The sequence below is a fragment of the Anoplolepis gracilipes genome, chromosome 4 (genome assembly GCF_047496725.1).
Source record: "Anoplolepis gracilipes chromosome 4, ASM4749672v1, whole genome shotgun sequence".
Classification (NCBI taxonomy): Eukaryota; Metazoa; Arthropoda; class Insecta; order Hymenoptera; family Formicidae; genus Anoplolepis; species Anoplolepis gracilipes.
Genome location: NC_132973.1, coordinates 918043 through 942353, shown reverse-complemented (window position 1 = coordinate 942353; position 24311 = coordinate 918043). Strand labels below are relative to the sequence as shown.

Below are 24311 nucleotides of genomic sequence, written 5' to 3'. Positions count from 1 at the left end.
GTACGTGCGTGGCGCGCACGAGCGCAGGAGGGTTGCCTTTATCCCTATCGCGATATTTTATCGACTGCGGTCGCTTTCCTACGGGCGGAGACGAATGAGGATACGATGTAGTCGGCACTTTTTTTCTCTTCGCTCGGCAGCCTCTTCCTACGTGAGGATGAGACGAACAAAGAGAGAGAGAGAGAGAGAAAAAGAATGAGTGAAATACCGTGTGTATGTGATCGCTCTTTTTGGTCTTTTTCCCTCGCTCCTCGTCCTCTTCATTCTTCCCTCCATTCGACCCTTTTGCTCCTCTTGCCGAAGCACACTTGGCTCGTAATTACCATGATCAAACAATGCTACAGGGAATCGTATCTTCTCGTACTCCACGATGTTTGATGCTTGTGCGATGCAATGTTGCCTACGAATCGTTGCTGTGGTCGTTATCGTTGGCAAGCAAGACGACGTTTGTGGTGGTACTTTCGCGAGAGGTGGGTGAGACATTCCACCGGTCGACCACCGGGCATAGGCTGTAGAGGTCCCGGGTCCCGGGTCCCGGATTGATTGCGGCAGCCTACTGCTCTTTGAACGCCCGATTATAATTCACGATCGCGTGGTGCAAAAGCAGTCGCGCCGACGAGCGATTCGCTCTGTGTGATCTCAAATATGAAATTAATTAACTTCGCGTGAAACGCTCTTCAAATATAGTTCGAGTGTTTGTCGATTAATTAAATTAATTAAAATTAAAATCTTCCATGCTGCTGTGCAGCAAAAGACGCGAACGAAAACTAATATCCAAAAGTATTCCCGAGACCTGAAGAAGATATAGAGATTCGATTACGCGTCTCGACACCAGACACCGTGAGAATAAATTCGTACATTAATATATAGTATGATCGAGTAATTAATTAAGGAAAATTTCTGAGACATTGCTACGATTAAGCATTTCATAGTCGTACATCTTGACGAGATTCTGATTAATCGTGGTCAGCCACTCATGAATCCTCGCGCGTCGGATTACGATTCAAATGAATATGGACAAACACGGAGGCGAAACGACGCACATGCATTACCGGCCAAGCTACAAGTGGATGTGGAAATGCATTAAAAAGGAAGGGATTAAACGCAAAGAAAGAAATCTTTTTTATATGCGAAGAAGAGATGAGTTCTCGCTTGCGAAGTTGCGTCGGCAAATATTTTCGTTTTATGCGAGTCAGCGCTAGCGCACTGATATCAGGAATTGCAAAGTTGCACAATGAATGTTCACCATCGAGATAATAATTCAAACTAGGTTGCACAATATTACCGTGAGATAGTAAAGAAAAGAGTTTTATATATAGCAGTCATTTAAAATAATATTAATTAAATTGAAAACAAATAATGTGTCAAGCATTTTTATACAATGTAATTGGAAAACTATTAATGATTTATACAAAAGAGAACATGGTTGTTAAAACAATTTTTTTTAGGAAAGAATCTGTAAATAAACAAGAAGCATGAAAAATCTTCGCGAAAGAGACTATATATTTCCAAATATTCTATAATTTATTTAGTATCTTATTATTTCTCTTTTTTCCTCCTTCCAGATTTTTAAAGATTAAATTTGTATTACGACTAGTTAGATTAGAAATATATATTGTGTCTTTAAGTTTTAAGCATATTAAATGGCACTCTGCTATGGTTGAATCAAGTTCGTTACGGATGAGGAACAATCCAATTACTTCGAGTAGTCATCCGGTCAAAACTTCCGAGAACAAATTAGCGTTTCTTTTACTCGTCGTTGAAAGCATAAAAAATAAAACACAACATTAGAAGAGTAAAGAGCTGCGTGATAATTATTACATATCCGCGAGCAAAACATTATTCTTCTCTTTGACAATCTGAATTAATTATAAGTCAAAAGATATTATTATATTTTCAAAATATATATAGCTTAGTAAAAATCTTATGCAAATAAAATAGAAAAAAATGTAATATCTCTTAAAAACATTGGAGCGACTTTGCTTCTTCGTTTATTTGTACATTCCAGGTTTTTGTCCCGAAAATAATTCCCTGAGCCCCTGGTTCTTCCTTTAAAATTTCGTTGCTCGCCACGTCACTGTATATACAAACACTGTATATACACCGTAATGTTTAGGTGTGATCTTTTCCATGCCACATCTTCCGGAAGACAGACGCTGGTTGCTCCGAAGCAGAGTTATACAGAGAATGAAGTCATGAGGAAAAAGAAATATCTATGGATTTTGAAAGGAGAAAAATCCTGATAAATTCCGATAAATCTAACGGTCTCGTAGTTTGTGAGCTTATAAAGATAGACTTTACATATTTACAAACCGTGATGCTGATTCACTGTATATTTCACATGCAATATCAACGGTTGCTTATTTTACTTATTTTTAACTATGTATTTGTATAAATTATTTAATAAATCATTACTTTTTCTTTAACTTTATTTCCTTGCAGTCATTTTATAATCTGTGTAAATTCATGTAAAGATTCGAAACTTTAGCAATATATTGTATTTTAGCAAATTACAATCTGAATTATTAATTTATATTTCTCGATATCGTGTAATGCGCGCTATCCTTTCTAAATACACTTCAAAGTTTAGACGATTGAGAATATTATCCACAAAGACACATTCAATACCCGTCAACTTCAATAGTCTATATAGTTCTATAAATAATGGAATCTCGTTGAAGGAGTTTATAAATAATGGAATCCTGTTACTGGAATCTTGCCGGCGAATGGCAGGATTGGTAGCTTGCCTTTTATCGTGACAATCACACGAAGACACGTGTGTGTCGTTCCTACAAAAAGGCATTATATGGGAATTTAATAAAATCGATTTCTATATTGGAAAAGCGCATAGGACACCCGATAAAACAGCGCACAAGGCTAAAGTATGTAACATATTCTTTTTATTATAAAAATGAATATGCATCTCCGAGAAGAACACGACATATCGTGCAATATTTTCATTATATATACGAACATAAGATCTTATAGAAAGATCGCATTCATTCACACGCTGCATTATTTCGTAAATAACCTTACGCGTGAAATAGTATTTAATGAAGAAAATTAATTATGACAAATGTATGTCGGAATGTGGTGCTTCTAAATGTCAAAATTTATGCAGCAATCATTTCATCGACGAATGAAAAAAGTCGTACCGGAAAGACCAGAAACTAAACTTACTTTCCAGTTGACTCTTCTTCGACGCGACACATATATATATGCAGTCATAACTTTCCTGCGAAAAAATTTAACAGAGGCTACTAATTTAAGTTTTGGATCTGATGGATTTAAAATGTGAATCCTGCATAAAATATATAAAATACTGATACCGCGATATTTTGAATTTTTTAAATTTGAGGAATATTTTTCAAAGAGAAATATTATAAAAATGTTGATGAGTCTATTATGGATATGAGCGTGCAATCTATTTTTTTAAATTATTTTTTAATCTATTTAATAATGTTCCCATGCATCGTCTTCGCGTATGAAAACAGTAGCGCACAATTATTTCGATGAGCGCAAAGCTTTACACTAATTAAAAACATAGCCGGGTTTTATTAATTACTCTTCTAGTGATCGATATGCGGAGTTCGCCAACTCCTATTCCAATCGATCAAGTGGATCTCTCGCGAGATTACATTTAATTCAAATCTATTTAGAGCACACACACACACACACACACACACACACACACACACATATATCTTGATACGTCACGCGCGATCGAGGCAGAAAGTACGCGCGAGTTGTGATGTAAGTACATACTTTCGGCGACGCAACCCTCTCTATGCGGTAATCTCGTTTGTACAAACGGAAACGTCCAACAATAAACAAAACCGTAATACTTTCGAGTGTTGTGGAGCGAGTGTGCATAACGAAGCACGAGGGTTGTGCCCTGGAGTATTAACTTATGGAACAGAAATAACAGCTTTCTCCCCCTGCCCCCATCCAGAAGAACCAAAATAAGCCACGAAATGCAAGATTTTCTACAGCGTATGTGGCCGACTACCTGACAGAATGCGTTTCGCGTTGGGAATTTCTACGAGTGAAAATATATACACACACACATATATATATATATATATATATATATATATATATATATATATACGGGATTTGGGGTTGTTTACATTTATTTATTCGGCCGACATAAATTGTTTATTCAACAAAAACTCTTGGTCCTTTGTTCTCGTGAAGTAGACTTCTCAGATTTAAAACTCAAAAAGGATTAGGACGTTAGTGAGTTACGTTATTTCTCATGCGCGTTTGAGTTGTGCGGTAACCTTCGTAATATTGCTACGTCAGCGTAAAGGTACTCCGTGAAGGTATGGACTTCCGATTTAAATGCAACATAAGCAAGCAGTTTAACGTGAGTAAACTCTTAAGAAAATAAATACATTTATCGACGCGATATTTAAATAAACTATAATAATAATTATAATAAAAAGAAATAAATAAATGTAAAACAAAAAACATTTATTTGCAATTATATACGTGTGCGTGAAGAAGTGAAATAAATCAAGCTATGAACAAGCTGGTTTCTCGTAATCGCGTAGAATGCGACAAGTTGTAATTTTATTGGGCAAAACAGTTCGCAAGTGCGATGTTAAATCTCGCGTTTGCAAGCGTAATGCTGGTTGAATTTTAAACACATTACACGCGTACTCTGTGTACAGAGTCGGAAGGATGACGTATACATAGACTTAGCAAGAATTAGCATAAGCCATTGTCCTGCCAAGCGGTTGGCCAGAAGGACTGTACCTGAAAGCTCGCTACAATAACCCTTTTATACCCACCGCAGGTGGAGTACTGTTATAACCGTAAATCGATGGTAAAGATATTGCACTTTCGTGACTCGCACGAATATGTGACAATGTAGTGATGTAATTTAAGTGGACTGGCGTTTCTTGCTTAAGTCGCAGTATCCTCAACGGATAACTGTCACCAAGATTTAATTAGAAACATGAAAATGCACTTACAATTAGCAGAATAATTTCATTCTATTTAATCTTTGAATGCTATCACGAAATATGTGTATGAAAGCTCGACTTTATCAAAGTTTCGTACAATTAGGACGTTAATTTTATAAATCACACAATGCACATATGAAGATCTTTGTTTCTAGTAGCTTTTAGAACAGTGTGTAGAAAATAAATGAAAATAAAAGAAAACACGACATAAATCCAGAGTTTACATTTCATAAATATGAAAGTAAGAATGAAGGCAAAAGGTGATATATATATATATATATATATATATATATATATATATGCTGGAGACAAATGTAGCACTTGTCAAATGCCGTGCGAATAGTGAAAGGTTAATGATAGTCACGTCCGCGCGTAATAGCGTTAGATTATAGTATGAGAGATTACATGAAATCGTCATTAAAAATAGCGGGATACTGTTGCCTATGAAGAAGTATATGAAGCAGTATATGAGATAAGCTAACTGGACGCGATCTCGTTTTGACCGCTTTGACAAATGAGCCATCTGGGGAGACACACATGTTGACCAACCCGCATCTCACAAGAACTTACTCTCTTGTTTCTCGGCATATGCAAATTGTACGAACGCATGTCGAAAGAAGCATATAGATGTTTACGTTTAGACAAGCGGAGATGAAGATTTTTCCACAAAATTTTCATGTTCCTAACAGTAGAATCGTTTGGAGAATAGTTCTACATAGTTCGAAATAGTTTCGAAGTATTCTGAGAATTTTATCGATTATTCTATGAATGTAAACGCGACTAAAATCATTCACCATTATCAGTACAAACGATACATTAATAAACGCTCTTGACACTTTTCCTTCCTTGTCACACTTATATTTCTATCGATAAATTTTATAGATGTGCATAATATACATATACATACATATATACACATGTATATATAACACACATATATGTATGTATATATATATATATATATATATATATATATATATATATAATTGTATTATGAGTGATTAGATATTCATAAAATACAACCTTGCTAATTATAATGCGTTAACATTATATATATACACACATATTCACACGCGCGCGCACGCACGCACGCACACACACACGCACACACATATATATATAGATATATGCATGGTTGTATTTTATGGATGTCTAATCAATCATAAATAAATTTATATATGTGTGTATATAGTAACTTTCATAATCTCACTTGAAAAAAATTTATTTTATATAAAAAATATATATGAGTGTTATTTAAAAACATAGATATTATTTTAAAAAATATATATTTTTAAATATATGAATATATGAAAATTTTATTAAGTTCAACAAGTGTTCTTCCCGAAATTTCACGAAATATTATTTTGACTTAATTTATAATAAAGAAATTATTAATTAATAATTAATCAAATTAATTAATAATTGATAATTTTGCTAATCTAGAAGAATTAAATCTAGTAGAATTAAGAATTGACGTATGTTAATTAATATTTATTATATAAAACTTAATTTTTTAATGTTTAATAAATAATTTGTTGATTTTGTATGCGTTAGTGATATAATCATAACTATAAAATTGTATCACTGTGATAAAGAAATAAAATACATAATATAAAATCATGATAAAAAGTATTTCAAATTTTTTCTATGTCTGAAAAAAACATAGGCGTTATTTTGTGCAGAATATGCATTGAATCATGCTACAACGCCGCATATTTATCGCATACAGCGGATTTCGGTTTTGACACTAGCGGAAATCGAATAGTTGGACATATTGTCGCAGTATATGTGTTTCTATATAGTTACAAATAAACAACAAATTATTCATAAAAAAAGAATTGCAATTTGTCTACGACAATTTCAATTTTAAAGATTTATGTCCTAGCAAAAAAAATAATTTAGATTTAGAATGTCAAATCATCACGCACGTTTATGACAGCACGGTTATGACTCTACTCACATATACAATTACGATATCTCAAATATTTGACAGTATTGCTGTATATTCTTACGATCTCTCTCGATTTGTCATTCTAAGATTAAAGTGACAAAAATAAAGACAGAAGCGAAAAAAATTACGATAATAAAATTGTTATTTGCGTAAATCAATTAAAAAAGGAACTATTTAAACATTATAATTAATTACGCGCTATATATACATGATTTACATCTGACTCAACGCGATAGACAGAAAGTAAGCCGCACGCAAAAACCACCTAAGCTTTTAATTAAAACTCTCTTTAAACGGTCTCGTAACAAAGTACTTTCGTGCGCTTTATAAAAACGATCTAATTAAGACAGCTGGAAAATAAAGATCGATACAGTCTTAACTTGAACACTGAATCCAAACAAAACAAAAAGAAAAAAAAACGCTCAAAACTCGCGAACATGAAAAGAACGAAGCAATGAGAAACGAGAGGCTGACGCGACGAAAGTTAACGCAAAAAGACACGACAAGAAGATTTTCAACTAACCACGTGCTCCTAGTGTTCGTCATGCCCGGTAAGGATGAGCCTCGGGACGTACGCAGAAGCCGGAAAACCTCTTTCGACACTCTGCTGAGAAAGGACCCGAAGGAACGATAACGCGCACCACCTCCGCGGACGGGAGTCGGCCACTGACTGAACGTGACTCCGATTCTCTCTGGAACCGGGAGGAGGCTGCGTCGACCGGTCATGGACCACGGGCCTGCGGCCTTCCGACTCTGAAGTCGGTGCCACAAATTTCGCTCCTGTTCACTTATTTCACCGCGCTTACCGGCTTTGTATCTCGTGAAATTTTTGACTGATAAAATTCGCGCGATTTATTATAATTATATTTATTAATTGCAAATAAATTTTAAATATATTTTAAATATCAAACTAACAATTAGCTATTGTTATTAGACTCTTGTCGATTAAATATAACAGTTTCTAATAATTACCATAAATGTACATAATTATTAGTTTTTATGCCTAAGTGGACATGACACAATACGTGTTATAACAAAAAAAAAGAGAATTTGCATAGGCATAAATATAACTTTATATATAAATATGCGTACTAAGATATACTATGTAATTTTAGTTAAAAAAGAAAATAAAGGTTACTATTTTTTTTTAATACATAAGACTTATGTAAGATCTAATTCAGGAAATAATTCGTTCCACTCGAATGTGCATTATTTCTAGAACATAAAAATAAAAGCAAACGAACAATATTCAGTAAAACATACCTAATTAAGATAAGACTCGCAAAGTGTAGCGGAAGCGTAGATAATTAAACTGTTCAACATCGAGAACCATTCCAACATATCGTGTATTAATTCCATGTTCATAGTATTAAATCAATTGTAAACGAACGTTTATTTTTTTCCTTTTGCAAAAAATATAGATAAACAAGAATACCAATCAATTCTTGTTGAACTAAATTTAATTGAAATATTGACCGTCAGGTTTTTATTTTTGTGATGTTGACCATATAATGTAAACAAAGAATAAAATACACGAGAAACACATTGGATGAAAACTCCGTTATATGCATTAGATATATTACCTAAGTGAAGTTTACTATTTAGTAATGTCTAAAATTTCTTATCTAAAATCCGTGAAATGTCTTTCACATATATCATTTTTTATACACAGTAATAATAAACATAATTTATTTAAAATACTTATTTAAAATATTTTGTTTAATAATATATTTGTGTGTGATTTATGATAAATCAAAGTTATTGAAAGGATTCAAAAAATTTGGCATGCTACCAGTTTAAGTAGCCCAAGGCCGAGGAAAGATCGCGGTCTCACGGCTTCTGAAAATCCATTCATCCGTTCATTCACTCACTCCGCGGACATCTTAATGAAAAGTGAGTCGGCGAGGGCGGTCGGGAACGAACGATTTATGAGCGATCGGCTGATGTAGCGTAGAGTGGAAACGATAAATGAATAATATAAAACCCTTCCGATGCTTTCTTAATAATAGCGAGCGCGTAATATTACTTTTCGTGATTAAACATACATATAACATAAACATTGCGCGCATAAAAAAAGAAAAGATAATTTTTGATACGTTTAAAACAGTAAAAAATATTTGATATACGTAAAACAATACGCAAAAAATCGTGATTATTCACATATTTAAACAATAATAAAAATTTCGAAAGCAATGAAAAGATAAATAAAAAGTTGTATTTATATCTATTTTTAAATCAATAAAAATTTGACGTAATGTAAAAAGATGATAGATAATTATTTTCTCAAAGAAGACACAACGATTTTAAGAAGGAAAAAAAATGTTTGTTACTGACGAAATCTTGGGTTTCTGTATGACATAATTATTGCGTGACGAATCATTCGGCTGATGTGTCGAATATGAGCTGTTTTTTAGCCTTTACGCGTAGCCTTTACTGTATAATTATCACCAAAGAAGTTAAACTGCATTTTCAAGATAGAATGACATTACCGGAGTTTGGACGATTTCAAGACGGAAGAAGTTTTAATAATAAGATCCAGTAGACGTAAACTCTCGCGTACTTCATACTAAATCGTTTTAATAATTGCAAGAGTACCTATCCGAGAGAGTAAGGTAATTCCAGCTTGAATGAAAAGACTTTGACTCGGGCACTATTCAGTTAGGTGCGTCTTTTTGTTTCGATGTGATATTTTTGTTACGACACTGTTTGTCGTTAATGCGCAAATTTTTATTAATAATTTTATCAATTATGTCAGTTTTTTATTGTTGTTAAATGAGAACCATTTTTGAAAAAAAAACATAAAATAAAGATGCAGTTAAAATAAAACATAATTAAAAACAAAATTTGATGTTTTTAAAAATCTAAAAAAAAATTGTATTTAAAAACTGTATAAAAAATAAATATAATAAATCATTAAGAATTGTATACATAATATTAATAAAGCAATATAATATAATATAATATAATATAATATAAATAATATTATAAATATCGATTTAACATTTTATTTACTCAAAAATTTGAGCATTCTTTTCCGATATTAAATATCAATATAATTTTTTTTTAATAAAACTTTTTATTATTACTGCATTTAAAGTAAAAAACAAAGCAAATATTATGTTGCTTCTATTTCACATAAAAAGATATTCTGTTGTCAATAATATTTCTATTTCACATAAAAAGATATTCTGTTGTCAATAATATTTCTTCAATATTAACAACATAGAGAAAGATTGATAATCTAATCAAGGTAGAGTTGAATATCTCGTTAATTTAATAAAAGCAAAAAGTATATTTGCTGTATTAATTTACCTTGACAGTCGATGGCACATGATGAACAATACAACTCCCCCGTCCTGCGGGAATCCAGGATGCGGAGAAAAGTCGTTTTATTCCCAACACAACGCCGGTTCTTTCTGTTCCTCAAGGGCCTAAAGGTTATACGACACGGAAGCCGATCCTCACGAAGGGACGCGCGCGTACAACTCACGAGAGAAAACTGACCGAAAGAAGCGCGGAACCGGGAGAGTGAACCGACCCCCAATATGAGTTGCTTTCGGTGAGAAGAAGAGGGGCCAAACGGCATGGGGGAAAGAGAGAGAAAGAGGAAGAAAATGTGAGGAAGGGAGGATAAAGAGGGGGAGGGGGTGGGATGAGTAGAGCTGGGAGAGATGGGGTGGTCGACTGGTAAGAGAACGAGATAGCGAAGAGAGAAGGAAAGGTGGGGATTTCTTACTCATTCATACTCCAACGCCCCCGCGAATTACGGGCACCAACTCCTCTCGCTCTCTCGTCGTCCACATTCGAAATGCGTCCAATGCCGCCCGATTAACGAATTTATCGTTTGCCGCTCCTCTTCAAGCTGATGAAGCGTACCTAAGAACACAATTCTGTGAAAGAATCTTCACAGTTCTTTAGAGGAATTTCCAAGATTTTATTATCGCCGATACGAGAGACTCTTGGATTCGTTTTCTTAATATTACACACAACCAGCATGCTTCTCTCTCTTTTTTTTAATATAGCACAAAAATATCGAAGAATTTCTAGAATTTTACTGATCATTCTGCTTTTACGCATCATTTACTGATCAGATTTTTTTCCTATAAGAATTATTAAATATGCATAAATTTAAAATAGAGAGATTCATCCACACAATAAAAATATCAATACTTTAACAATTTTTTGATAAATTATAAGTACATAAAATTTTGTGTGAAAAATTAATCAATATTACCTAAATAATTAAATATTAATAAAACATATAACACTTATATAAATTAAATTAAACTGAATTAATAAATTATGTAAAATATAATTGCGTTTTAAATAAACACAATTATTAAAATGAGTTAAATTAAAATCATTTTAATTTAAAACATCGCCAATAAAATAATTCCTGCATAGCGAAAAATTTAGCCGAGCTGCAAAAAATGAATACATACATTATACATATTTGCTTAATTAATATATTTACTTTTAAAGGCACTTGATTCTAGTAGCGTAGACCGCTAGATGGAAAATGAAATTTTCCACGACGGGGAAAATACTGCGTTCCCCGTCTATCGAGCTATTACGCTATTCTGTGCATACGAGTGCAGGAGAGAGATATTCAAACTCGTTTATCATCGTTATCGGTCGAGAATCGCATCTGCGATAGACGGTCATACATTAACGGCCTTTTGTTAATTAACGCATCTGGCCGTCGCGCGAACAATGCGCGTCAAATGGCAACGGCTATTGAATTTCGGCGAATCGGATAATCCGCGTTCTGCGCTACGAATCCGCGCCCGTCCGCGTCCGTCCGATATATGCCAGCCCGGCGGATAATCACGCGCTCGCGTTTTATTAATCGGCATACCATTTTGTGTTAATTACACGGCAGTATTATGCGGCGGTGAAGTACCGGGAGAAATGCCGAGTGACGCAGCTGGCCCGCTTGAAAAGCCCGTGTTTGAACGCCAACGCCGGCGGCGTGGTGTGTGGCATCCAACACCACCTGTTATAACTCCTGAAATTACGAAATCCGTGTACCTACTGTTTGCAATCCGGTCTGTTTGAAGCTTGCCACGTGCTCAACCTTACGTATATAGCGCACAGCCATAATTTCACCTTGTTGACGGTGTGTGCAGCAACGAATTGTAATTAACGCCGCGCGCGCGTTCCGCGTGATTGCGATTCTATGTACATACATTCGATACAGTGTTGATAGCAAGTTTCATACATGCGAGAGATGTGATTTACAAATCAGAAATGTTACGGAATTGCGTGCACGCTAAGATGCAAAACTAACGCAAGATCTTGAAATTCTAAGGACAAGCAAGAACATGTCGTGCCCTTGCATCATATCCGTGATCCTCGTTTCTTTTCTTAAAGACATTTGTGGTTTTACCAATAACGATTATCTGTATTTATAGCCAATCTGCTTATATACATACTTGACTGCGTCAAACGAATATCGGCAGGCTGACATTATAGAGACGTGATTTGCATAATAGTCTACGCTGGTCACGCAAGCGTAGTACAATACAAAGTTGCACAATAAGATTGCAAGTTATTAAGAGCTGCAAAAAGAGCAAGACTTCCTTGAAACAGCAGCTTTTTTTCGTAATCTTGAAACATCTTGCCATGTACAAATATTACAGGGCATATGGACGTCAGCTATATACACACATAGATCAAAGAATGCCTTTGAAAGCCATTATCTCATAAAACTATTTTAAGATAATTATATTTGTATTTTTCACAGAATAGTGAACGATTAATACATAGCACAAACTATATGGTTAAAAAACGTATGGTTAAAACTACGTAGTTAAAACTATAAATTAACAAAATTTTTATATAACTTTTTATGCTGAGAGAAATAATTTAATAAAATGTAATATGTCTTATTCTTTCTTCTTATTTCTATTCAGTAATTATCTCAATGAATTTATAACCAGATACAAGAATAAAAATATTCTCATTATTATTTCTGTCGAACTTATTTTTAACGGAATAAAATTTCAAAAGCTTTTGCTCACAACACCTCGACATTTATCGTTGCGGCAGTTTTTAAAGACAGAACACGTGTTCTAGGCTATACAAGAAGGGTGGGCGTCAAAGGAAACAGCCAGTGACCTCGAGAAGCGTCCATCATATTTAGGACACCCGATAGACGATAACTATGCTCCAGGATGCAAGCTGATAGAAACCGTGCGTGCGCCATTCATCTCTATTGAATTACATTGTTCATTCATATTTTCTTCTCTCAATTCATTGATATTATTTAATGAAAATGGATATTATTTTATTGCATATAATCGTATAATTAATACAGAACGATAAAAAAAATACGAGTAAAATATAAATAGATAATTTCAAATAAGCAGATATTATTATGCATTATTATTAATATTGTGTAAATAATTCAATGATTTAATATATGTATATTTAGTGAGAGAGCAGCTTCCGTTCAAATAATTAAAAATATTGAATCGTTTTCAATTATTTTCCATGTTTTACGTTTTCATTCGGAAATGGGTTCTCGTTCGATAGAAATGCGTGGGAGACATTTATCTCAGCTATCATTCTAACTACTTTCAACAATGTTGATTAAAAACATTTTTGGTGCGATGTGTTGAAATAATTAGGTCACCCCCAGATAAGATTTTATATTTCTGTAACAGCAATCGCGACGATTTCGCGACACAGGATGATGCTGAATGGGAAGAAACGGATGAACAACGCCGATTAAAAAAAATCAGTTGGAGCTGATATAACTTACCAAACGATGACAGCTTGCGTAGCGGTTACGTTACTGCGATAATATTATACCGAGTATCCGGTGAGATGTAACGTCGCATCCAATTTTGCGAGCTGGTTGCATGCAGTGAGACGTGGAAAATAACATAATAAGAATGGAGTATTCTTATGCCGTAGAAGAGACACCTCCTGACGATGTTCCCAGCGTGGAGCACGACATTCGACGCGCGAAGAAATTTCTTCAGAAACACAGCACAGAATCGGGTGACAGCTTGTAAACGCGCCACTGAATTTTCTACGATAAGAATTATGCAATTGTATTCTCCTTGTAATGTATTCTTTCATTTCCAATATATACGCGCAATATTTCATATTACATTTACCGTAACTGCGTTTCGCAAAAGAGATCCGATGATGTGCCCATGGTAAAAGCATCTGTTCCATGTTAATCCTGAAACAAATTAGTTTTTTTATTAGAAAAACTTGAAACAACAATGATGAAAAAAAAGATATTAAACTAAATGCCGAGGAAACGGATTATTAATCTACTCTCGATTCTTTCTAGATACGACCACTTGACTGAACTTTTAGCAAAGCTACTTGCCGAACAGCCGCGAAACGCAGTCGATATTTTTGAGGAATATAGCAGAAAAATGAAGGAGGAGAGATTTAAGACTAAGACGGATCATCTTCGGGATCTATATGTACCACCGGTGCAGTACGACGATGCCAAGAAGCTTATTAAGCTCTTCCAGGTGCGGTCTGACAAGTAACAGATAATGAAACCGCGATACACACCGAGTTTCCCTCGGATAAATAACATGCAAATGGCGCAAACGAGGCAAACTATAATCTTCGTTTTACTATGCCTTTCAATCTTCCTGCAATCATGGCAGAGTGTAAAGCAGATTGACGAGGGCGATCAGGAGAGAATGGAGGACGAGGAGGAGGACGATAAGAAAAAGAAATATCCCGACATGTTGGATCTTTTGTTCTACTTTGAGCAGACGGGTGTAGGGTTGCCGCGACACGAAATGCTGTTGCTTAATTTATCGATTCGCAAACTCGCCTCCACGATGCCCGTGGAAAATATTAGGTATTCAATTTTTTTACATAAATAACTCGAGTTATATATTTCAATTTTGCATATAACATTTTTTTTCTACTTATTTAAAATATATATGTTTTTAAATCTTAATTGGCATTTCAGATTTTGGGGTAAAATACTTGGAAAACCCAAAAATTATTATATAGTGGAGGCTGAATTTCAAGCAGATGAACTTGCTCGAAGATTAGAGGTAAAATATTAAAATACACAATTAATTTATAACATGTTTCCCTTTGATCTTTGCCACGCTTTTAAAAGTAATTTACGTGTCATAAAAATACGCACAACAGTTTAATTCACTAAATATGCTCGTTATCTAAAATCTCGTTTAATACTATTTGTAACCTTAAAAGAATGAATTATGCTAATATTTCTATTTGCCAATTTATCATACATCTACTTTAAAAAAAAAAAAAATTAAGATACTTATCACAGTACTTTTTTTAAGCAGCTTTATTTGAATTTTCTTCGAATAAATGAATAAATAATGCAGTTATATATATTGCTCCGTGTTGTAAAATCTTAAAATCCTCTTAAGTATATCATCATAATATTTTTTTTAAAAATAGCAAGAGAAAACTGAGGCACAAACTCAAGGAGAGAAAGAAGAATCCGAAACCGAAGAGGCAGTAAGATTCGCAGAGGAAGAAGCCGCCGCGGCAAAAACCGAGATAGAAGCCGTGGATGAAACCATCGGAACAACGGAAATCTCGCACGTGGATACGGGAGCAGAAAAATCCTTGGAGCTTGTCTTTCCTCCGCTGCCTGTTAATCCGTGGAGACCGTTGTCGAAAGTACCGGCTGAAAGAATCGGGAGCGGTCTGAATAAAAAAGTACGCGCGTTTACAAGCTCTCAATTACCGGAATATTAAAAGCGATGCGTCCCAATGGTCGCGCGTATAACGAATTAATATTCGATCCGCATCACGTCGCTTATTTTTTTCTATTTTTTTTAATAATCTATTCACCTCTCACGCTCTAATATTTAGGTGTATTTTATATGCAACGCGCCTGGGTTGGACGAATGGATCGAACTTCCGGCGGTTACGCCGCAGCAGATAGTAATTGCACGACAGATTGTCCGATACTGTACGGGAAACTTGGAGACACCGGTACGTGATGCCTTTTAATGAAGGAACCGCAGGTTAGAGCAATGTTATTTGCGAACATGTCCGTAACGCATCGATATAACGTTAACCCACATACTGTTATCCGCTCTTGTTATCTGCGATATCTGGTGGTATGCGTAACAATGGTAGAATTACACGAGACGAGACTTATTGTAACGACAGATGAATAGAATGGGGAGATGAGAATGGGATGATGAATCGCGGTAAAGTTAAAAGTTTTCATTAAATATATAACGATTAGTAAAAAATATAAAAAGGTAAAATCGCTCCTTGATAATCAGATGCAATTAGTCAAGTAAATCAACAGAAAACATCGAGAAACAACAAATTGACGAAATTAATTTTAAGTTCTGAATACACACATTTAAAGTCAATTTAATCAATCTATCCTATTATTTCGATGTTGTTGTTTTCATTTTCATACAAGTATTTACGGAACAGATTCACAGCTTCCCACCGTTTCCCGGTGTCGAGAAAAATTACCTTCGTGCGCAAATTGCAAGGATCAGCGCGACTACTCACGTTTCGCCGATCGGCTTCTTCACGCTCGGCGGAGAAGGCGAGGATGAAGAGGTAGAGGAAGAGAGAGAGGAAGGTAATACATAACAAACTTGTTGGGTCATTTTCCAGCGGAGAGAATGATAGAAAGAGATGCTAATCCGAATAATGCTTAGTTACGTTAATCCTATATATTTATGCAAATTTTATCGTTTTACATAGCAGCTTATATAGAAGGAGATTTAGCAGAAAACATGCATTATGAACCGTTGTCGATCAAGGATCTCGTAGATCCCACCATGTCAAATTGGTGTCATCACAGCCCATATATTCTCAAACAAGGACGAATTATCTGGTGGAATCCCGAGGAAGAGGAAGATAATGTAGACGTTAACTAATTAATTACTTTATAATCACATTTATAAAATTCACAATTATTTGTGACAATATGTCTTCAAGTTACCTGACAGGAAGACGTTAATTACTCGTAGGAAGAAGAAGAACTCGAGGAGGAAGATGAAGTGGAGAGAGACGAAGTCAAGACAATTGAGAAAGAAATCGGACCGCCTCTATTAACTCCTTTGTCCGAAGATGCCACTGTTGATTTCGTGATACCGTGGACTGCTAGACAGTCATCATATCTGCAACCAGATATCGCAATAGCTTTCGTCAGATCAAATGTATGGCCCGGAGCCTTCGCATTCGCTATCGAAAAGTATGTTGTGTTTTTATTAAAAAAAATTTAATTTAGATTACTAAAAATCAGAAAAAGAGAGAAACAGTATAAAGGATATGGAATAGATATATTTCAAATTGCTTTACGCTTAATTTAATACTATGCTATCCTGTAAAGTGTATCATTTTTTCGCAATATTTTTCTTGTTAAACACAAAAAGAATTATTATTAGTATTATTTAATATTATTATTGGTAAGATTATTTAATATTATTCTTTTATTATTTAATATCATGTTATATTATATAATATTATTTTTCATATATTAAAATATTATATAATAAAACATGATTAGCAAAAGCATAATATTAAATAATATTACTAATAATATTAATTAGTAATAATATTTAATATTATGCTCTTGCTAATTATATTTTATTATATAATATTATTTTAATATAATAAAACATGATTAACAAGAGCATAATATTAAATAATATTACTAATAATAATATTAAATAATACTAATAATAATTCTCTTTGTATTTAATAAGAAAATTGCTGCGAAAAAATGATATTTTTTCAATTTACGCGATAACGTAATATCAAATTGAGCGTAAAGCACAATTTGAAATACATCTATTCCATATCCTTCGCATACCTAATTCATCGCACGTTCAATAACCACCTCGTCCTATTGCGTCCGTTTGTGGTCCGCGCTAACGCGGAGGAGGAAATTATGTTGATCCATAGTTACAAGGGTTACAAGGGAATTAATGCACGCGGGATTGCGCTAATGCAATTTTAATGATGTCATATCGCAGACGTTTCGCAAACGTGTACATCGGCTGGGGCCACAAATACAACGCGTACAATTATAGTCCTTCCAATATGCCTCCTGTCCAAGATCAGTACAAAATCGGGCCGGAAATCATGGAAATTCGTGACCCCACCGTCGACGAAGAAGAGGCGTATCGAATGGCGCGTTTCCCGCCAACGGGTGATTGCTTGATAATATAATATATAGCTTTATAGAATATATATTTACATTACCTGAAATAATTCTCTACTCCACAGTACAAGAAGAAGAGATATTGGATGAAGAGGAGGAGGAGGAGGAGGACGATGACGAGGAAGAGGATGAGGAAGAACAAGACGAATAGTTGAATAACATCCTTCGCATCCGACGCGCGTCCGTTTAATGCGATTCGTTTTCCCGCTTCTTTATAAACGTTAAATCATAAAGTCCCCTACAGAGTGCACTACAAGATTGTTGGTAACTTAGCGTATCGGTAATGTAGGTTTCTATTCAAAAAACTACAATATAATATTATCAAGAGAATTATAAAAAGCATAAATGCATAATATTATTATAATATTATTGTAAAGTTGCTTGAAAAGAGAAATATAATCCTTTATTCTGTAATATTTACTTTGAAGAAGGTTTTCTTTTATATCAAATATGTTATCTGTCGTGTTGTTACCACATGAGCTACTTACTTTACCGATAATTCAAAATTGATCACGTGATCAATTCGGCAGTTTGTCTCTCTAACCTTGTGCATGCTGTTGTCCCGCCAATTATTTACTAGTAGAAAATCTGTATAATTTGAATAAAATGATTGAAGAAAATAGTGAAATTGATTGCGTATTACGACCGATGAATTGTGAGATTAATTTGCTGTCGAGGTCTGATGGTTCCACAATGTTTATGCAAGGTATGTAATAAACATCATCATTATGTAAACAATCTTATTGGTGAAATATTCTGATTGTTATTCTCTCATGCGTAGGTGATACCACTATTATCGCAGGTGTAAACGGCCCCGTGGAAGCAAAGAGCCAAAAAATGGCATACGACAAAGTTTCTATAGAAGTTACATATACACCTCTGAAGGGACCACCTAGTAAGTTAGTATGAAAATTGAAGTTCTTATGAATTATTTTTCAACATTGTTTATGAATTATTTTAGAGATTGATGACAGATTAATTGAAACATATATAAGAGAAACTTGTGAATCTGCTATACTAGTTTCACTGCATCCTAATACTATGGTATGCATTAATTTGCAAGAGATGCAAGATTCTGGTGGGGTACGTATCTAGTCATATCAATGACGTATCTTTTCAGTAAATATTATCTGTGAATAAAGAGGAAAATTTAATTTTTAGTTATTGGCCTGTGCTATTAATGCATCATGTCTGGCATTAATTAATTCAGGACTTTCTATGAAATTCACAATTGCGGCTGTAAGTTGCATGATAGAGAAAGAAACAGGAGAAGTAATTATGGATCCTGATAGCACACAATTGAAGGTATAGTGAATAATTAAAGGTATAATTAATAATGAGCTCTTTTCAATAATAACTATTTTGCATAAGAATAATTTGTTTGCAGAATGCAAAGGCAGAGTTTACATATGCATTTGACAGTATTAACAAAGACATTGTGTGTTGCCATTGTGTTGGTCAATTCTCTCAAAGTGAATTTTTGGCTTCAGTGGATAAATGTAAACAAGTTAGTCAATTTATATTTGATTTTTATAGGGAAATCACAAAAAAATATGCAAATACAGTATAGAATTATCTTATTCCCATAAACATCCTTTCTTTACTTTATTCTACCTCTTTTATTTAAAAAAAAGATAATGTTAATATGAAAATGAATGCATAATAATCTCTTCAGTATCATTCGGTTGATACTGTGATATAATATTAATTGCAAAATGGCATCTGCAAGATCAACGTATGATTAGGAAGATAAAATACATTTCTTTACCAACCATAAATAAGATGATATTATACATTGTTTTATATAACATTTCTTTCTCCTGATATTTTTTGTTGCGCTATATTCAATTATAAAGTGTTGTTTAGTGTTTTTTATCATACTTATTAGCACTCGTAGTTAAAGAAGAAAAGTACACTTTTTTTTATTGATTATACATCTGCGTTTTAGTCTCCGCACGTTGCCAACAGAGGATGCAACACATCTCTTGATTTCTGCTGCCCTCTTGAGCAGCTTTTCTTTATACCCTTTCTCTATAATCAGAGAAACCTTAAAAATTAATAATGAATTTCAACAAGATAATTTTGAAAAATATTTTGTCGCCAATGAAAATATTCATATAAAAATGGGAATATTAAAAATGTTTTTGCAAAGCATTTTAAATATTGATTTATTTTTATATGAATATATTTATTGATAATATAGTAATGATATTTTTTTATATGAATGTATTCAAAAATATATTCATAAAATACATTTTTACACTAAAGTTAATATTTGGTATAGTTTTTAAGCCAAATTAATATGATTAATTGTATTAGTTAACAACTATTTTATATAAGAAGTGTTTTAAAATAAAATATATTTTTGTTGTATATGTATATTAATACAACTAAGTGTACTAAAATTTATCTTATAAACTATTGAATATTAACACAAGGTGTAAAAAATTTAACCAACTTGGTAATAAACATTAAACAGATATATACACGCGAGTAGAAATAAATAGCATTTAATTGATATATATACGAATTTGATATTAGGCTTTAACTAATAGTAAATTAATTATTTGTTTTGTTATATAGAAGAAATCTACATATCATTATACACACATTTTAACAATATTTTTTCTATCTTTTTCTTATAATCATATATAGACGTATTATTAATAATATTTAAATGCAAAGACAAGCAAGCAGACAAATTAATATGATGTGGTCGTTAATATAGAATGATATATACATAATTCTATATAAAAATAGTCAAAAAATCTTTTTTTTTTTTTGTTTTATAATATCCAAAAAAATATTTATGCAAATCGTCTTGTTTCCATTCCATTTTACCTGCTTATTATTTGTACTTTACTATCAAGACGTTAACGATCTCAAAAGTGAATGCACTGAAAATGCAAGTTGCATTCAGCGCGTATTCGGCTTTGGCGCGTTTAAAGAGGAGCGGATATCTGTCGGTAGAACCACGCCCGGTCGCCAATCACAGGTAGTACCTACCATCGACGTGTATCCTTTGTGTCCTTTGGACCCTTTTAGTACCCTCTTTCTGGCTCTCGGGAGCTCAGAGATTTAGTGGGATAGGAGGGAAGGAAAGGGGCAAGGGGGTAGGGAGCATCTCGGGACGTCCATTAAATACAGAAATGAGCCTTCCAAGAGCACCTCGAACGGGTCGGACCAGATCCTCTCTGGCCGGGCCCAAGACTAAAAGAGAGACGGATAGAATAAGGAAGGCGAGAGAGAAAGAGAGCAAAAGAGAAAGAGAAAGAGAGAGTCCAAGCCGGGTCAGACCGGGCCACGTTTAGCTGAGGTCGCCCCGGGCCCCCAGACCATTAACAAGGAGCGGAGCAATTTATGGACCGGCTCGCTCATTTCCACTTTATTATTATTTTCTCATCTCATAGATGGTCTTCCACGTCGTTTTGTTCTGCCGCGCCTGCCCCCTTTCCCCTCCTTCCCCTTTACTCTTCGCGTCCAGCAGCTTCATCCTCCTCCACCCCATATCTCTCCCTTCGTTTCTCTCTTTCTCTCGTGAAATTAATACCCACGGCTGAGCCGGGAGAGCCACCGGCGAGTCGCGGCGACTCGGCGATGAACTCAGAGAAAGGGTACCTCCTCGGACGGGCAAAAAATTGCGGAACGCGAAATATTATTGCGCCTCATCGCCTCCTCCTGTCCTCTCGCGGGACCTTCCATCGGTAATAATTTTGACCCGCGTTCGCCGGCCTCGACGTATTATATATGCGGAAGTTGACTGTGTTTATGTGCACGTTGTACTAATTATACATTACACGATGCAGTCCTGGAGCTACTCGTCAATAGATCACCGAGTGAGAATGACAGAACGTGATATCACTTATTATTAGCAAATGAAACAGATTGCTATGTATCCTGTCGTGATTATACTTGATAGTTGTAATTACATAATTTATTAAAATTAAATAAATTTTATACAAAAATTCTTCTAATCTGCAAATTTTCCAGTAAAGTAATAAAAGTAAGAAAAACGTAGAAAATAAGTAGCATTAAATTTTACATTCGAAAAAAATATTCTAGTCGCAAGAGAAAGCAAAACTCTTTCTCGCTTTTTATTGATTTTAATATATTTTTCTTTTAGATAAATATATAGGTTTGAAAAGTAAATATCTTTATAGAATATCTTTATATAGAATCGTTCGAGTTGGATTTTCGAAAGAATTTTTTTTATTTGATAGTATATCAATACGTTTTTCGAAATAAAATAAATTTGCTGCCGGCATTTATTTTTATTTTTAATCTCGGTAATCTCTTCTTCCACATGTTGTAAATTTCGCCTGATATAAGTTCGCGTGACGCCGATGGCCTATGCTGGCCGATAAATCCCTTGTACGCGAGTTAATTTTAAACGATCACGATTTCCAACCGCGATGACAACATGTACGACGATCTGGCGGCCCTTGCCCCTATATAAAAGATTTCCGCAACGGTCTTTACTCCGCTTAACTCTCGTATTCCTGAGTTAAGAGCCCTCGGATAAGCTCTCCATTTTACGATTTGGACCTATAAGACCCGAATGCGCGTTTCGGAGCGAAACAGACGCCTTTCGCTGCCTCTGCTCGAGGAGGTGGACCCGTCCGGGCCCTTTTGGTTCCTTCTCTCTCTTTTCATCTACGGGCCCGCTCATCGCCTTGACTCGTCTCTTGAGCCGATGCTCGCCCATTGGCGCGAGGGTAGTTGTTATGAAATTAGCATGAGCGATCGAGTTAAGGCCGCGAAGATAATCGCTTCGAGGGTACAACGCGAGGGATTGGACGTGCCGGTACAAACCGGACGCTTTGCCCAATGCCGCCGATCGTAAGGCCCCGGATGCTACCTTCACCACATCCCATTGGCCCGGGACGATTTACGATCGTCTTGCCCCGAACGTCTCCGGTCGTCTGCGTGCGATGAAGGAGATCGCGGTTCATGGCTCGCAATTAAGAACGGCGATGTCTCAATGGATGCCGAAGTGTTGGTCAGCTCGTGTCAATACCTTGATTTCAATTCCTGTCTCTTCTTAATTTTCAACCGATCATGAAATATTCATAACAAAATTAAAGAAATATATGTCCACTTTTTAATGAATCAATTTATCTAAAGTGACGTGTAATTATTTCTTATATTTCTCTATTTTAAAATAATTTATTGTAAAAGAGAAAGGGAATAATTATTTCAACTATTTTTATCAATTTAATATGATAATTTAAAGTATCACAAAAACCGGATGAGAATTTATTCGAATGTAAGAAATTTAATAGAGATACTAAAGGGCCCGCGTAGTGTCAAAACTGAAATTCTATACAGCATTGGCCGGTAATGCCAAAAAGCGATGCGAAAGCAGAGGAGCGCGGCGCCAAGTCGAAGGCGAAAGTCGCTTGACGCGTGACATGACTGAAAGTGACAGCCGCTGTGTGTAGGACAGGAATCGTACGTCGGGGAACTGACACCGGAGGGATCGGGAACCTCATCTCTCTGCCGGTCAGGGGCCCAGGTGCAGGCTCCTCGTCGAGAATGACGAATTCTCATCACTCGTCCCGTTCGCTGAATTTATCAACGTATATTACTAACACATTGACGCGCTTTTTCGAATACCCGTACAAATATACATTTTTATTAGCCAATTATTATTACCACAGAATAATTTAAAAAATGATAAATTTTCGTCTTATAATATATTTAGATTAGGCTGTTATCAGCCTCGACTTTTTATAAATATGTCATAAGATATCCATTTATGAAACATTTTAAAAAACATAATTAAGACATTGCGATCTTTTCAACAAGATAAAACATTCAAACAGACACCTTATATATTCGACAAAAATTGCATGTCTATTAATGAATGGTTTAAGGATTATTTCGTACTTTTGAGAACTTTAAGTTCTGGACGTATCTCCACGTCGAGAATGATAGATTTCCATTATATATCTTATTGTCAGTGGCTAAATTTTTTATTATTTTCTTTTGAAAAGTATTTGGCTTACTCCGTACATATGTGCGCCTTATTTATAAAATTCAAATTAAAAATAAATACCAGCATTTTATTTTCTTTTCTGACTTCTTCCTTTACTATAAAAATGATCAAAAAGAAAAACGGAACGAGTATAAGAACGATCGTTAGAATAGAACATATAAATACGATGATAGAAAGCAAATAAGGTAGCGCGATTGTACGATATCATTCTAATAAATTACGATT

At 34.6% G+C, this 24311-nt stretch overlaps 3 protein-coding genes and 1 long non-coding RNA gene across 8 annotated transcripts in view; 2 read left to right on the top strand and 2 right to left on the bottom strand.

Moving 5' to 3' along the window:
• The window catches only part of Ppn (proteoglycan-like sulfated glycoprotein papilin), a 105061-nt gene extending 94637 nt beyond the window's left edge, over positions 1–10424 (bottom strand). For 4 of the 5 annotated variants that reach the window (XM_072891576.1, XM_072891580.1, XM_072891577.1 and 1 more), the window contains exon 1: positions 7445–7662. In XM_072891576.1, coding sequence (XP_072747677.1) covers positions 7445–7647 — 203 coding nt within the window. In that variant the 5' untranslated portion in view covers positions 7648–7662. Of the gene's footprint in view, positions 1–7444; positions 7663–10233 lie in introns of those variants that run through there. The other variant, XM_072891579.1, reaches the window with a different exon arrangement.
• Rsph4a (Radial spoke head protein 4a) overlaps positions 1–18406 on the top strand; it is a 29306-nt gene extending 10900 nt beyond the window's left edge. Inside the window, exons 2-13 of the mRNA XM_072891585.1 lie at positions 13000–13116; positions 13590–13939; positions 14231–14420; positions 14562–14761; positions 14876–14963; positions 15343–15606; positions 15763–15885; positions 16345–16498; positions 16627–16784; positions 16893–17116; positions 17901–18076; positions 18154–18406. Coding sequence (XP_072747686.1) covers positions 13821–13939; positions 14231–14420; positions 14562–14761; positions 14876–14963; positions 15343–15606; positions 15763–15885; positions 16345–16498; positions 16627–16784; positions 16893–17116; positions 17901–18076; positions 18154–18239 — 1782 coding nt within the window. The 5' untranslated portion in view covers positions 13000–13116; positions 13590–13820 and the 3' untranslated portion in view covers positions 18240–18406. The remainder of the gene's footprint in view (positions 1–12999; positions 13117–13589; positions 13940–14230; positions 14421–14561; positions 14762–14875; positions 14964–15342; positions 15607–15762; positions 15886–16344; positions 16499–16626; positions 16785–16892; positions 17117–17900; positions 18077–18153) is intronic.
• Positions 13858–16964, bottom strand: LOC140665442 (uncharacterized). Its single transcript, XR_012046612.1, has 3 exons — positions 16865–16964; positions 14049–14116; positions 13858–13960 (listed from the first exon to the last, which is right to left on the bottom strand). It is a non-coding gene; the product is annotated as an uncharacterized lncRNA (long non-coding RNA).
• A 193-nt stretch (positions 18407–18599) lies between the features above and the next one.
• Rrp46 (exosome complex component Rrp46) lies at positions 18600–19869 on the top strand. The gene is made up of 5 exons (XM_072890539.1): positions 18600–18794; positions 18870–18983; positions 19050–19171; positions 19250–19393; positions 19476–19869. The coding sequence occupies exons 1-5, from the start codon at positions 18695–18697 to the stop codon at positions 19656–19658; spliced, it is 663 nt and encodes a 220-aa protein (XP_072746640.1). The 5' UTR covers positions 18600–18694; the 3' UTR covers positions 19659–19869.
• The last annotated feature ends 4442 nt before the right edge of the window (positions 19870–24311 follow it).

What these genes read in the sequence shown, in the direction of transcription:
- Rrp46 (XM_072890539.1), top strand. Translation starts at nt 18,695, where the DNA reads ATGATTGAAGAAAATAGTGAAATTGATTGCGTATTACGACCGATGAAT. An exon ending in AGATGCAAGATTCTGGTGGG is followed by an intron (nt 19,172 to 19,249) that starts GTACGTATCTAG and finishes TTTAATTTTTAG; the next exon opens with TTATTGGCCTGTGCTATTAA. An exon ending in CTGATAGCACACAATTGAAG is followed by an intron (nt 19,394 to 19,475) that starts GTATAGTGAATA and finishes ATTTGTTTGCAG; the next exon opens with AATGCAAAGGCAGAGTTTAC.